Source organism: Eptesicus fuscus, chromosome 21, assembly GCF_027574615.1.
Source record: "Eptesicus fuscus isolate TK198812 chromosome 21, DD_ASM_mEF_20220401, whole genome shotgun sequence".
Taxonomy (NCBI): domain Eukaryota; kingdom Metazoa; phylum Chordata; class Mammalia; order Chiroptera; family Vespertilionidae; genus Eptesicus; species Eptesicus fuscus.
In genome coordinates, this window is record NC_072493.1 from 26,592,380 (window position 1) to 26,607,735 (window position 15,356).

The 15,356-nt window shown below is 49.9% G+C and overlaps 1 protein-coding gene across 4 annotated transcripts in view; it reads left to right on the forward strand.

The window, feature by feature from the left end:
* ZDHHC7 (zinc finger DHHC-type palmitoyltransferase 7) overlaps positions 1 to 10,191 on the forward strand; it is a 36,147-nt gene extending 25,956 nt beyond the window's left edge. For 3 of the 4 annotated variants that reach the window (XM_054710837.1, XM_008139725.3, XM_054710838.1), the window contains 5 exons: positions 4,076 to 4,200; positions 6,038 to 6,134; positions 6,605 to 6,686; positions 7,464 to 7,594; positions 8,246 to 10,191. In XM_054710837.1, coding sequence (XP_054566812.1) covers positions 4,076 to 4,200; positions 6,038 to 6,134; positions 6,605 to 6,686; positions 7,464 to 7,594; positions 8,246 to 8,422 — 612 coding nt within the window. In that variant the 3' untranslated portion in view covers positions 8,423 to 10,191. The remainder of the gene's footprint in view (positions 1 to 4,075; positions 4,201 to 6,037; positions 6,135 to 6,604; positions 6,687 to 7,463; positions 7,595 to 8,245) is intronic. The other variant, XR_008554965.1, reaches the window with a different exon arrangement.
* The last annotated feature ends 5,165 nt before the right edge of the window (positions 10,192 to 15,356 follow it).

Below are 15,356 nucleotides of genomic sequence, written 5' to 3' on the forward strand. Positions count from 1 at the left end.
TAAAAATTAAGGTGGCTAGAGTTTTAAATCTGGTCCATTTCCTCTGATGGAAATGTGTGATGCCGTCACCAGGAGCAGGTATACACCATGGTATTTTGTAAAATCATAACAGCATTAAGACTTTCGTATTTGTGGAGGAAACTTAAAAGACTCCAAATTGGGATATGTAAATTAGGTAAAATGTTAAACCCAGCATTCTGATTTTAATTTTCAAAAATAAGAGTTTAAACCCTTAACTTTTTTTATCTTCCTATGGAGACACATTGAGTGTTAGGAAATGCTAGGACCTTGACCAAAACAGCTTCCCCATATTAAGACCATGAAACTGACTTCCCTTCGTGCTTAGAGGGAAGTCAACTGTAGTAGAGGGTTGGGCGGGGCACATTTTACCCACAGCCCCTCCTGTCCCACTTCCCCAGAGCACCTCCTGGAGGCCTTACTTCCTGCTGGTGATGCTGGGCTCACTGGGGCCTTGCAGCTGATGGTCCTCAGTCTTTTTCAAACTTGGATGTCAGCTCTCACCCTGCAGAGGTTTGTACCTGGCTCGGGGGTCCAGCCTGCGCATCCCGGCTTTAAGGAGCTCCAGCACTGCTCCTGCCGGTCAGCAGAGTCCCTTACTGTCCGCTTACCTGCTGCCTCCTCAGTCCCCCAGGGCCCTTAGCTCCTGCCCTTCCATCGCCTCGTGCTTCTTTATCACTACACCACTGGCCTGATGTTCCCAGTGGCTCAGTGAGGCTCTTTCTCCAGAAACATGCATTTCTGCATGAAGCACAGGCTCTGAGGGGCTAAGAAATGGAATATGCACCAGCTGGTGTGGCTCAGTGGTTGAGTGTCCACCTATGAACCTAGAGGTCACGGTTCAATCCCTAGTCAGTGTACGTGCCTGGTTGAGGCCTCGATCCCCAGTGAGGGCCATGCAGGAGGCAGCTGATCAGTGATTTTCTATCATCATAGAAAAATCTCTCCCTCCCTCTCCCTACCTCTCTGAAATTATCCTATATAATAAAACCCTAATATGCAAATTGACCTGAATGGCAGAACGACCAGTCGCTATAACATGCACTGACAACCAGGGGGCAGATACTTAACACAGGAGCTGCCCCCTGGTGGTCAGTGTGCTTCCGCAGGGGGAGTGCCGCTCAGCCAGAAGCCGGGCTCTTGGCTGGTGACCACAATGACAGTGGCGGGAGCCTCTCCTGCCTCTGCTGCAGGCGGGCAGTAAGGAGTGAGGGGTCCTGGACTGCGAGAGGGATGTCTGACTGCTGGCTTAGGGATCAGGCTTAAGCTGGCAGGTGGACATCCCCCGAGGGGTCCGGGACTGCGAGAGGGCGCATTCAGGGCTGAGGGGACCCCCCCCCCCCCCTCAGTGCATGAATGTTGTGCACCGAGCCTCTAGTCCTATATAATAAAAGCCTAATATGCAAATTGTCCCCTCGACTGGGAGTTCAACTGCTCACTATGAAGTGCGCTGACCACCAGGGGGTGGCGCGGAACATGGCAGCAGGCGGCAGTGGAGACGCTGCCGGCCCCAATGGGCCCCAACAAGAGTGAGACCGTGGCGGGATGGTGGAGCAGGTGAGCGGGCGGTGCCAGGCCAAGGTGGGTGTGAGCAGGGGCCCGATCACTTTACAGATAGCAACCAGCAGCGGCAGCGGCGGGGGGCCTGGCCCTGATCGATTGCCCCGCAGAGGGCGACCAGCGGCGGTGGCAGGAGATGGGGCCGGCACCCAGCTCCCAGGCGCTGAGGGAGCTGGGTGGGGCTCTGGCCTCAACTGATTGTCCTGCAGACAGCGACCAGCAGCCAGTCAGCCCTCATCACCTGATGGGGCCAGGCCCCAGGTTGGGACAGGGAACTGGGGGTGGATGGCAGCGACCAACCTCCCGCAGTGTTTGGGTAGGGGGCTGCGCCCTTCGCCAGCTACCTGGGGACGGGGGATGGGGGGGAAGGTGCAGTGAGAATGTGGGGTGTCTGCTGATTTCGCTCTCACTCCCCGTTGCCCTCCCTGGGATGCCAGGGCTCATGTGCCAGGGAAGCCCCCTGTGCTCAGGTGCCGGGTGCTTGTGAGGAGCCCACCCTGCTCCCTCACAGCCTCTTCCGGGTGAGCTGGGCTGCAGCTGTCAGGACCACAGGGTTCGTGCAGGAGCCGGTGTGCGAGGCTGGCCGGGAGAGAGCGCGCTGCCTGCCCAGCTTCCGTGCAGCGCTGCTGGGCGGCCCAGAGGCCCACACGCGCCCTGACCCACTGCATCTCCACGTGGGGACTTGGGTGCCATGACTCAGGCGGATGGGGGGCGTGCGGGGACCCAGGGGCCCAGGTGCTGCTCAGGGCCCAGAGGTCAGCTGGGACCTGCCCTTCCATACCAGATGCTCGCGCTTCGATCACTGGCCAGGCCTAGGGACTGCACCCATGCACGAATTTCGTGCATCAGGCCTCTAGTGTGTGTGTGTGTGTGTGTGTGTGTGTGTGTGTGTGTGTGTGTGTGCGTGCCAGGCCTAGGGACTGCACCCATGCACGAATTTCGTGCATCAGGCCTCTAGTGTGTGTGTGTGTGTGTGTGTGTGTGCGTGCGCGCGCACCGCGCGCGTGTGTGTAAGATTAAGGCAATACTGGCCAGGGCCCAGCCTTTTTTATGAACGTCAGCCTTCTCAGGAGACACTTGCCGATTGCTGATAAAGGGCACCCTTGGAGGAACCAGTGCTTCAGGCGCCCTGCCAAACATGTTCTTTCATTAACCCTCCAGCGCCTGGGAGAGCTGGAGTAAATCCACTCGGGCGGAAGCCGGATTTCTGCAGCCATGAACATGACTTTCCCTCTATCTGTGCAGTCACGGTGGAAGCCAACACTCAGCATTGGGCACTTTCATCAGGCTCCTTCCTCCCCTGATACCTTCTAGAAGATTCTCTTTATTTTAAAACAAAAAAGCAAACATCCTAAATCCATCCAATCTGAAAATGAGATGCCACACAAAGCTGGGTTCTAACAAGATTTGTCTGTCTCCCTATTGCAACCTCTTGGGGCCACTGCCTGATGCTCAGGTGGCCACTGCCCCGTGTCTGGCCTCCAGCCTACCTGGTTCTGTGAAGACAACTCCTGGCCATCAGCACTCTGCCTCCTGCCATTCGTTCACTTTTCCATAACTCCTCTTCCCGTTGCTCCTCTTTCCCCAGCTCCCCTAGCTTGTGGGGCATGTGCACTGACTGTTATAGCTCCTGACCCCTGGCCAGAGACGCTGAGCTGGGTCGGTTACTCAGGGCTCCATTTCCAGGTTTGAGTGTGAGTGTGGATTAGGTTGGCAGACACAGATGCATTACATATAAAAACAAGATAAGCCCTTTGTGAGATTGTTTTGTTCAGTGTTCCCTACGGCAGCTGATAGGAAACTGTGGGTAGCTTTATCAGGCTACCCCGTCCCTCCCCCCACCCCCCGCATTAGAATGGGGTGATAGGGAAATGGTGACCATCAGCTGCCCTTGAGTTGGAGTGGCTTCACAAACCTTGCTCTGTGGAACTTGCACTAGCTAGGAAAAACTGTGACTAAATATCACATGATCTCACTCACTTGTGGAATATAGTGAACAACATAACTGATGAACCAAAATAGAACCAGAGACATAGAAGCATCGAACAGACTGTCCAACCTATGAGGGAAGCGGGGTGTGGGGATAAGAGATCAACCAAAGGACCTTGTATGCATGCATATGAGCATAACCAATGGACACAGACAGTAGGGGGGTGAGGGCATGTGCTGGGGGGTGGGAGCGGTCAGGGAAAGGTCAAGGGGGGGAAAAGGAGACTCATGTAATACTTTAAACAATAAAGAATTTAAATTAAAAAAAAATTCATGTGACTTACCAGTTTATGAGGGATAATAAGGTATTTATTTTGAGTTCATTTTAATGCATATTTTTTCCATGCAAAATAAAATTTCTGGTCCTGTCAGAGTAATAGTTATTTTTCATACTAATATGCTTTAAGTGGTATCTAATTATTGTATGACCTATAAACCTAATTCCTACATTTATTGACTGTTTTTAGCCTTTCCTTCTCCTTAACTAAACATTCTTATTAAACTGTAGGGAGCAGTACCCAGAGGAAACGCTACTAAAGAATACATGGAGAGTTTGCAGCTAAAGCCTGGAGAAGTGATCTACAAGTGCCCAAAGTGCTGCTGTATCAAGCCCGAGCGCGCCCACCACTGCAGGTACCCGGCCCTCCCTAGGGCAGCCCGAGCGCCCACCACTGCAGGTACCCGGCCCTCCCTAGGGCAGCCCGAGCGCCCACCACTGCAGGTACCCGGCCCTCCCTAGGGCAGCCCGAGCGCCCACCACTGCAGGTACCCGGCCCTCCCTAGGGCAGCCCGAGCGCCCACCACTGCAGGTACCCGGCCCTCCCTAGGGCAGCCCGAGCGCCCACCACTGCAGGTACCCGGCCCTCCCTAGGGCAGCCCGAGCGCCCACCACTGCAGGTACCCGGCCCTCCCTAGGGCAGCCCGAGCGCCCACCACTGCAGGTACCACAGCCCCTCCCTAGGGCAGCCCGAGTGCCCACCACTGCAGGTACCCCGGCCCTCCCTAGGGCAGCCCGAGCGCCCACCACTGCAGGTACCCGGCCCTCCCTAGGGCAGCCCGAGCGCCCACCACTGCAGGTACCCCGGCCCTCCCTAGGGCAGCCCGAGCGCCCACCACTGCAGGTACCCGGCCCTCCCTAGGGCAGCCCGAGCGCCCACCACTGCAGGTACCACAGCCCCTCCCTAGGGCAGCCCGAGCGCCCACCACTGCAGGTACCCGGCCCTCCCTAGGGCAGCCCGAGTGCCCACCACTGCAGGTACCCGGCCCTCCCTAGGGCAGCCTGAGTGCCCACCACTGCAGGTACCCCGGCCCTCCCTAGAGCAGCCTGAGCGCCCACCACTGCAGGTACCCGGCCCTCCCTAGGGCAGCCCGAGCGCCCACCACTGCAGGTACCCGGCCCTCCCTAGGGCAGCCCGAGCGCGCCCACCACTGCAGGTACCCGGCCCTCCCTAGGGCAGTCCGAGCGCCCACCACTGCAGGTACCCGGCCCTCCCTAGGGCAGCCCGAGCGCCCACCACTGCAGGTACCCGGCCCTCCCTAGGGCAGCCCGAGCGCCCACCACTGCAGGTACCCCGGCCCTCCCTAGGGCAGCCCGAGTGCCCACCACTGCAGGTACCCCGGCCCTCCCTAAGGCGGTCTGAGCGCCCACCACTGCAGGTACCCCGGCCCTCCCTAAGGCGGTCTGAGTGCCCACCACTGCAGGTACCCCGGCCCTCCCTAAGGCGGTCTGAGTGCCCACCACTGCAGGTACCCCGGCCCTCCCTAAGGCGGTCTGAGTGCCCACCACTGCAGGTACCCGGCCCTCCCTAGGGCAGCCCGAGCGCCCACCACTGCAGGTACCACAGCCCCTCCCTAGGGCAGCCCGAGTGCCCACCACTGCAGGTACCCCGGCCCTCCCTAGGGCAGCCCGAGAGCCCACCACTGCAGGTACCACAGCCCCTCCCTAGGGCAGCCCGAGTGCCCACCACTGCAGGTACCCCGGCCCCTCCCTAGGGCAGCCCGAGCGCCCACCACTGCAGGTACCCGGCCCTCCCTAGGGCAGCCCGAGCGCCCACCACTGCAGGTACCCGGCCCTCCCTAGGGCAGCCCGAGTGCCCACCACTGCAGGTACCCCGGCCCTCCCTAGGGCAGCCCGAGCGCCCACCACTGCAGGTACCCGGCCCTCCCTAGGGCAGCCCGAGCGCCCACCACTGCAGGTACCCCGGCCCTCCCTAGGGCAGCCCGAGTGCCCACCACTGCAGGTACCCCGGCCCTCCCTAGGGCAGCCCGAGTGCCCACCATTGCAGGTACCCCGGCCCTCCCTAGGGCAGCCCGAGTGCCCACCACTGCAGGTACCCCGGGCCCTCCCTAGGGCAGGCAGTCCCCCTCAGTGACCTCTGACCAGCATTACAATTTTGTGTATTGGACGCATGGCTTGGGGTTGTGTTCCCTCAGAGCATGGAATAGTAATAATCCAACCTCTCCTTTTCAGTATTTGCAAAAGATGTATCCGGAAAATGGACCATCACTGCCCGTGGGTGAACAATTGTGTAGGAGAAAAGAATCAGAGATTTTTTGTGCTCTTTACTGTGAGTAGAAGTATTTATGTGGTAACTTACATTGAGTTTTAAATTCTTAAACTAGAATCTTGCCTGGAGCTGGTGAATTTATTCTAACCTCAGACCAGTTTCCCTCTGGCCTTTTCTCTGGAATCAAATTATAATTCTGTGTTGTGATTGGAAGGAAGTAATCCGACAGATAAATATATGCTGCTTATGGTGCTTTAGGTGTTTTACTGTCATTTAATTCTCTCAGATACACAGTTCTTAATAAGATCTTGCTGAAGTTAGAACATGATTCCCTACTGTGTGCTTTCCTATAAAATTATGTAACTTGGTCCAGCATGCTCTCGGGTAGGAGATGTCAACTACTGCGATTGATTCCTTCCCTCATTCATTTTATCGACAAATACAATGGAGGCGTCCACATCAGATTAAGCGGCCTTTGCTCCTAGAAATAGGTGATTGCTCATCATGTGACCAGTTTTCCGTCGTTGCAGATGTACATAGCTCTGTCTTCAGTGCACGCTCTGATTCTCTGTGGACTCCAGTTCATTTCCTGCGTCCGGGGGCAGTGGACAGGTAAGGCCGTGTGCATCTTTCCTGGAGTCACGCTGCTGGGTGATGAGGGAAAGGCTTTAAAGGAAAATTGATTTTCCAGTTTTGAAAGAAATCCTAGCTCTTATTTTAGGATTTGTTTTTCTGTTTTGTTTTTAAGAAAAGAATTTGGGTAGGTATTAACACTGCCTTTTTCCTAGTATAATGAAGTTCTCTATATACTAGTAACTATTCTTCCTTAGTCAATTGATAATTTCTATTAGATAGTCTCATTGGTATTTTGCAGATATGAAGACTAGAGGGAAGTTAGTATTGTTCCCACCAAACCTGGTTAGCCAGCTGGGCACTGTTCAGCCTGCTCCTCATGACTAAATGAGTGTGAAGGTGGGCATGGCCTGTCCAGCCCTGGATGCCCAGGCAGGTACAGTTGTCCTGCCCAGGGGCTGGGAAGGAGCGGCCTGTGTGTACTCCCGTGTGTAGGTACACCTGCCTCTCTTCTTCTCCGGCTTTTGTTGCACTTTAATACACAGATACAGTCTTAATAGAAACCTCAGTTATTATGGAATCTTTGGAAACTGCTGACCGGAAACAGTGGTGTGAATTTTCGCTCGGGAGGCCGACCTCCTCCGCCCCTTGGTGAACAGTGAGTGTGCCTACTTAGAGAATGAGCACATTCTCCCTGGACGCTGGCCCAGGGCTGCCACTGTGAGGGTCCTGGGAGCTAACCTCACGGCATCCTGCGGTTTGGGGCATTTGTTATGCTGTGATGTCCAGCCACAACCCACTTTCTCTCGTTCGCAGAATGCAGTGATTTTTCACCTCCGATCACTGTAATCCTGTTGATCTTCCTGTGCCTTGAGGGTCTCCTGTTTTTCACTTTCACTGCAGTTATGTTCGGCACCCAGATCCACTCAATATGCAATGATGAAACGGTATGCTTCGTCCTGGGCTGTGTTTGCTTAAGGTTTGGTGAGAGCTTGAGTAAATGGGAAATTCTTATGTCCACAGCAGGTGTGTGTGTATTATTAACTTGGAGATTAATTGGGCCGCCTTGATAAGCACCGACAGGCTCGCTGTATTTGTTCTTCCTGTTCTTATGCGAGTGCATATTTCAGGGATCAGTATGACCTGAGAGTCAACAGAGCCAGGCAGGTTCCCAGTTTCCAGGAGACCCAACCCCTGGAGCAGCTGAGTGAGTTGCAGGAATTGATCGCCTTCATGCCTTTGAACTGTAGGCGTAGAGCAGACGCTCGATAAATATTTGTAGTAAATGAATTAAAGACTGCCCCTGGCCTGGAGGACTAGTTCTCTTCCTCACCACTGTGGCTCTTCGGCTGTCCTCGTCGCTGGTGCCACTGCCTGGCTGAGTGATGTTGGCCTGGCCAGGCGGCTGTAGCCTGGCTGTGCTCAGGGAGGCCGCGGGGCTGGTGCTGGGGAAGGAGAGCCCATACTTCACCTCCACCTCCATCTAAAATGCAGAGGGGCAGTTCAGTGGTGATTCCACATTTGCAGCACTTGGCCTACCCTGGATGTGTCGGGGTTTCCTGGCACTGCCACCCACACGCTCTTCTTTCTGCTTCCAGGAGATCGAGAGACTGAAAAGTGAGGAGCCGACCTGGGAGCGGCGGCTGCGATGGGAGGGGATGAAGTCTGTCTTTGGGGGGCCACCTTCCCTCCTCTGGATAAATCCCTTCGTCGGCTTCCGATTTAGGCGACTGCAAATGAGACCCAGAAAAGGAGGCCCGGAGTTCTCCGTTTGAGACCCCTCTCATGCTGGAACTTGTGAATGGACTTTAACTTATTTATTTGGTGTCTGAAAGGGTATCAACAACTCATCTGTGACCAATAGGGCAAATGGAACCTACACAAACCAATTGCTTGCAGCAAGCAGAATCTTATATATTTACAGTTGCAGGTGGCAGATTTTCCAAACTAGGACCTGGATGATGCAGGTGTTTTCACCTGTACAACTAACGAAAGGGAGGTGGCCACGTGAAGAAGCCAAATGTCATTCTCCTCCCGCCCAGTTAGGACTTTGTTAAGACTACTTTGCATTTCTAAGAAGCTGTGTGATACTACATGGGTTATTAAAGCCTGTGTACTGAGCTGCTGTTTTCAATCACGAAGAAGGAAAGTCAATCCAGTGAAAAGAATTCTCCGACGAGTGGTCCCAGGGAGGCCTGTTGACCCTGCGATTCATTAGTGCACTCCCTTGGTCCAGAAGGGGCGTTTACATAGAAGTACATTTTGGTCTCCATTAGCTCTGACGTTCGCACTGAATTTGCAAAAGATCTGTGCATTGCACACGAAGGCGGCTCCAGGTATACTCCCACTGCCCGGAGGGGCCTTCTTTGACCCTGCAGCAAGTCTGTGTGCGTGTCTGTGTCCGTGTGTGTGCGCGCGTGCATGTGTGTTTTAAAATTGACAGTGTTGTTTAGGCGATGTAACACTTAATGGCTGTGAGCAGCAAACAAACTATTTTTTAGAAACCGACGTTTCAGGGAAGCGGGGAGAGCTGCCCCGGGATCCTCCTCCCGTGGGCTCACTATGAATGTATTGCAAACTGGAGAATATCTTGATCCAAAGAACAATCATTCCTGTGTGGTCCTTTGTGCCCTCCTGTTTTCATTTTATCTTAAAAATCTTGAGCACATGAGGGCCTTGGAACTGACTTTTTTAGTTCTGCCCAAATTAGCAGTGTGTACACGCACCGCAGTGAGAGAAGAGCGACGTCCCCTGGCGGCCCTCACCTGTGCGGAAGAGGAGCCGGCACAGCAACAGGTACACACTGAGAGAGTCAGGTGTCGGCCCCTGGCATCACTGAGAAGGTGAGGGGACCACAGGCCATGAACCCTGGACTCTGTCCCTCACTTGCAAAGAATATTCAAGATGGAACAGCTTGTTTTTCTTTCTTTTTATCATTTTTGTTTTTCTACCCACATCACCAGTGATAAAAAAAAAAAAAAAAGGACCCTTGGTGCAGAGCTTAAAATTATGCCAGAAAGCAAACAGCTCCCCTCCTTGGGGACTCGCCTTAAACTTGCCTGGTCTGTACATGTTCTGCGGGACCCATGAGGAAGCGTCTGTGACAGTCCGAGGGTCTCCGTGAGCCTGCCTCCCACGCTGAGAAGAGTTGGTGTCTCCCTCCTCGTCTTCATGCCTTTCTGTTCATCTGTGAACCATTTTCGTTTCTGTTTTTAATTGATCCGTACCCTTTCCTAATCAGGGCTTCTACCACTGCTGATGCAAAACCACAAAGGGACCTACTCGAGACACAATGGTAGCCAAGTGAACAAAGCTGTAGGATGTGGAAGTGAACCAAGTCACTGCAGAAACTGTGAGCTATGGGGGGGCTGTGTCACTGTCCCAGGGCCAGGCACCCATCCCGGTGGTCCAGAGAGTTTCCCCGAGATTGTTTTGCATATTCATTTGCACATCTGTTGTCTGGGTTGGACTTGTGTATTGGGCTTCAGTGTGAGCCTTTTAATATGTATATCTTGTTTATCAATAAATTATCAAAGTGGTTGAATCCTGTGAGACTTGGCAAGTATGTGCAAATCAAGTATACTTGACTTTTCAACCTCTTCTTTCAATGTAACTTTTATATGAAATAAAATCACCAGTTGACGGATCTCAAACAGTTTATGATGTGGTAGAGTTCTTGGTGGATTGTCAGTGTGTTTTCTGGGGCTGGCTTTTCCTTGGCTTATTGACACCAGCACCCCAGGCTGTGACCGTCACCCCTGCCTCTAGTGCCTGTGAAAGTGAAGGGCATTCAAATGCTGCTCATGCACACTCTGCCCTATCCACATTTAATATTTTACTCTTAAATTGACAGGCCATTTTACTTAGCTTTATCTTAAACATTGCTGTCATTTTTTAGTGGTGTTTGAAATAAAATTAAGTTTTAAAAATATCCCTCTTCAATCCAGAATCTCAGCTTCCTATAATTTCACTCAACAAATGTATCTCTTTGTGCTTGAGGGACCCAAAGATGAGTGAAGAGGGTGACCGTGCCCTCTCACCGCTGCACAGGGAAGATGGGCAGCTCCACGAACGACCAGCGGTGCCCACCGGGAAGCCACACGCACTCTTCCACGAGGCACTCGCCGGCCGTGCAGACGTGCAGAAACACATGGGGTCCTGGACACGGAGACACATACCAACCAGACACCAGGCCAGCAGCAACTCTCAAGCCTGTGTTGGTGGCTCTGCAGAATTTTGCTGCGATGTTAATTGTATTCCTCTTATTAGGACATTACTGAGGCTCATTAATCCACCATTTGCATTTAAATGGAAAATGAAAATATTACCGAAAGAGGAAGTAGGCTAAATCTTATCTTCTATTAGATATGATTTTGGTTTAGCTGCCTATGCAGAGGAAAATACCCTTAAGGATAGCGTGGGGAAAGCAGAGGAACGGGGATGCCCATAGAATCCACATTGATCCAAAGTAGCATTACGCTGCCTCAGCGAAAGGGTACGCCACCTGCAACATTGCCTGAGGATCGGATGTTAAACCATATTGCTCCTATCCATCCAACTGATAATTTAGGCAGCCCAAGGACACAGGGAAGATAAAGTGATGATGCAGCTCTGTGGTGGTTCAGTTAGCAGAAAGCTGAGCCAGTGTTTGGTCTGTAAGAGAAGGAATGGCTTGATTGCTGGCCTGTTGGGAAATGCAAGAAAATTACTGAAGAACTTTCTATGCACAATGCATTTTCAATTCAGAGAACACACGATTTCCAGCTTCCTGACACCCCTCGATTCACTGCCTGCTCTCCCTTCCCCTCCCCACTCACCCAATATATTTACTTTCCACATTTTGCTCATTAGAGTTTATACTATGATGACTAAATATTTTGTGCTAAACCAAGTAGGGTTCTGTGATGTACAGCTTTTTGCTTTTCCCGAAGACTGAAGTTGCTGGTGCGCCCTACACACCCACCAGTCAGTCTTCTCCGCCCCAACAAGCCGCTCTGGGTGTAGGCCTCCACACCCTCCACTCCTGTCCCCGGCTGCCCTGGCCTCAGGTGCTTGCACAGCTATTTTCCCCAAGATTCCTGTGTTCAAGCTCCGGCTTCCTGGGTTCTGCATCTTGCAGATTCTTCAACTGTTCAACATGTTCCCTTGTAGTTCCTTGAAAAGGGGTATGTTGTTCAAGTTTTTCAAGATTTTAGCCTGTCCGAAAATGCCTTATTTGACCCTCGCCTTCGGTTGATGGTTTAGCCACAACATGGATTCTCTCTTCATTACTTCTCATTTAGCACATTGGAGACACCAAACCATCCTTGTCCACTCCCATCGCGGCCACTGAGAGGATCCAGTCCTTCTGGTCCCTGTTCTATGTGACCTCGATCTTTTATTTTAAAATCTTAGGAAGCCTTTAATACCCTCTTTTTAGTCCTAATTCCTCAAATTGAACAACCATCTGCCTTGGTGCCCTGCTTGGCGTCTCCATCTGAGACATGTGTCTGGGTTCTGGTAAATGTGCTGTGACTTCTTTGGGGATTTAATATCTTGATCTTATTTTCCAACTCTTACAGAGTGAAAGTTGCACTGACTAGACCAACCCTCTCATTGTCTCTGTTACTGTCTATGCCAGTAGTCGCCAACCTTTCGGACCTCCCGGACCACCGGCTGGCGACCACTGGTCTATGCTTTCTGGAATGCACCCGTAACTTGGTCTTGCAGCTCTTCTACTGGATATTTTATTCAGGAGTGATAGCTTTAATTTCCAAGAGCTTTTTACTAGTATTGTTCCTTTGTCCTTAAAAAAAATGACTTAATTTTTTTTTCAGAGCAGTTTCAGTTTCACAGCAAAATTAAATGGGAGGTACAGAGATTTCCCACATACCTTTTGTCCCCAAGCATGCATGGCCTCCCCGCTGGGCGCCCCCCCCCCCCCCATCAATATCCTCACCAGAGTGGCACATCTGTTACAATCCACGAACCTACACTGACACATGATCACCCAAAGTGCACAGTTTACACTATGGTTCACTCTTGGTGGTGTACATTGTGTGGGGTTGGACACATGTATAATGATATGTATCCATCATTATCGTTCAGAGTACTCTCACTACCCTAAAATTCCTCTGTGCTCTGCCTATTCATTCCTCCCACAACTCCCCACTGATCTTTTTACAGTCTTCGTATTTCATCTTTTCTAGAATGTCATGGAGTTGGAATCATAGTGTGCAGCCTTTTTACATTAGTTTCTTTCACTTAGTAATAGGCCTTTAAATTTCCTTCACACCTTGTCATGGCTTAATAGGTCATTTCTTCTCATTGCTGAATACTATTCCATTGTATGTACCACAGTTTATCCATTCGCCTACTAAGGGCATCTTGGTTTTGGCAATTATGAATAAAGCTGCTGTGTGTAGGTTTTTGTGTGGACATAAATTTTCAATGCCTTTGTGTTCTGCTAAGAGTTTTACAGTTTCTGGTCTTCTAAGTCTAATGACTTGAGTTCATTTTTTTGTGTGGTATAAGTATGGGTCCAATTTCATTCTTTTGCATGTGAATATCCCGTTTCTCCAACACCATTTATTAAAGAGACTGTCCTTTCCCCATTGTGTATTTTGGCACCCTTGTTGAAGATCAGTTGACCATATATGCATGGGTTTATTTCTGGGCTTTCTATTCTGTTCCATTGGTCTATGTGTTGTCTTTATGCCAATACCACACTATTTTGATTACTCTAGCTTTGTCATATATTTTGAAATCATAAGAGTGATGCCTGTAGCTTAGTTCTCAAGACTGATTGGGCTAGTAGTTGTGGTCTTTGTAGCACCATATGAATTTTATAATTATTTTTTCCATTTTTGTAAAAAAAATGCCATTGGAATTTTGATAGGGATTACATTGAATCTGTAGATAGATTTGGGTAATATGGATATTTTAACAATACTAAGTCTTCCAATTCATGAACATGGGATATCTTTCCATTTGTTTGTGTCTTCTTTGATTTCTTTAATCAATCTTCAGTATATAAATCTTTCACCTCCTTAGTTAAGTTTATTCTTAAATATTTTGTTCTTTATGGTGATTTTGTAAATGGGATAATCTTCCTTATTTCCTTTTCACATAGTTTGTTCTTAGTGTATAAAAATGCAACTGTTGGGTTTTTTTGCATGTTTAGTCTGTATTCTGTAACTTTACTGACTTTTAACAGGTTTTTGGTGGACTCTTTAGAGTTTTCAACATATAAGATTATGTTGTCTGCAAACAGGGACACTTTTATTTCTCCCTTTCTAATTTGTTTGGCTTTTACTTCTTTTTCTTGCCTAATTGCTGCGATTAAGACTTCCAGTACTATGTGGAATAGAAATGGCAAGAGTGAGCATCTGATATTAGAGGAAAATAATTCAGATTTTTACTGTTGCGTATGATGTTAACTGTGAGCTCTTCATATATGGCCATTATTATTATTATTAGGCCTTTATTTTGAGGTATTTTTCTTCTTTTATTTTTCTTTATTTTGTATTTTCCAATTACAGTTGACATTCAGTATTTTCAGGTGTACTGCACAGAGGTTAGACATTTATATAACTTACGACGTGATCCCTGTGATAAGTACCCACCTGATACCATACATAGTTATTACAATATTATTGACTATATATTCTCTATGCTGTACCTTATATCCCTATGATATTTTGGAACTGCCATGTACTTCTTAATCCCTTCACCTTTTTCACCGAGTTCCCCGACCCTCTCCCCTCTGGCAAAGGTACTTTCCTTCCATTCCTAGTTTGTTGAGAATTGTCATCATAAAAGGGTGTTGAACTTTTTCAGAAGTTTTTTCTGCATCAGTTCAGATAATTGTATAATTTTATCCTGTATATGGTTAATGTGGTGTCTCACGTTAATTGATTTGCATTTGTTGAACTATGCTTGCATTCCAAGGATAAGTACCACTTGGTCATGGTGTGTGATTCTTTTAATGTGCTGTTGGATTCAGTTTTCTAATATTTTGTTAAGAATTTTTGCATCTATGTTTATTAGGGATATTGACCTACAGTTTTCTTTCCCTGTGGTATTTCTGTCTGGCTTTGGTATCAGTGTAATGCTGGCTTCCTCAAATGAGTTTGAAAGTGTTCCCTCCTCTTCAGATTTTTGGAAGACGTTGAGAAGGACTGCCATTAATTCTTCCTCAAATGGATGGTATAAGTAAAGCCATCTGGTCCTGGTGACAAGTTCTTCCAAACAGGCATGTCCTCAGCCCGCTGCAGGACATATGATCCTCTCAGAGCTTACAGATAAGGACCACCAAGGCGTTTGCATGCTCACAGGTCCCTCCACATTCTCCAGACAACACAAACACAGCAACTCCAGGGAAGAGAAAACAACTGCCAAAACCAACGATGAGATAAATTTCATTCCATCTGAGGAATGAAAATTGCCACTGTTGCATGCCGTCTCCCTTCTTGTGTCCATCAGCCCACAGTTCCTGCTGTATAGACGCGATTTTCCCCCAGTGCTGGAACATCTCAAAGAAACGTGACGCTGAAGGCTGGCGGGAGCCGAGATGGGGAACAAGCTCTTACATTTACTTGGGACCCTAAGTCCCCTCATAGATTTCTGAATAGGAGCCCCACACACGAAAGCCACAGAAGTGAATGCCCGGCAAGGCCCTGTTTTCATAAGGTTATCACCATGTCCAAAGGCCTCCTGTTCAAATACACC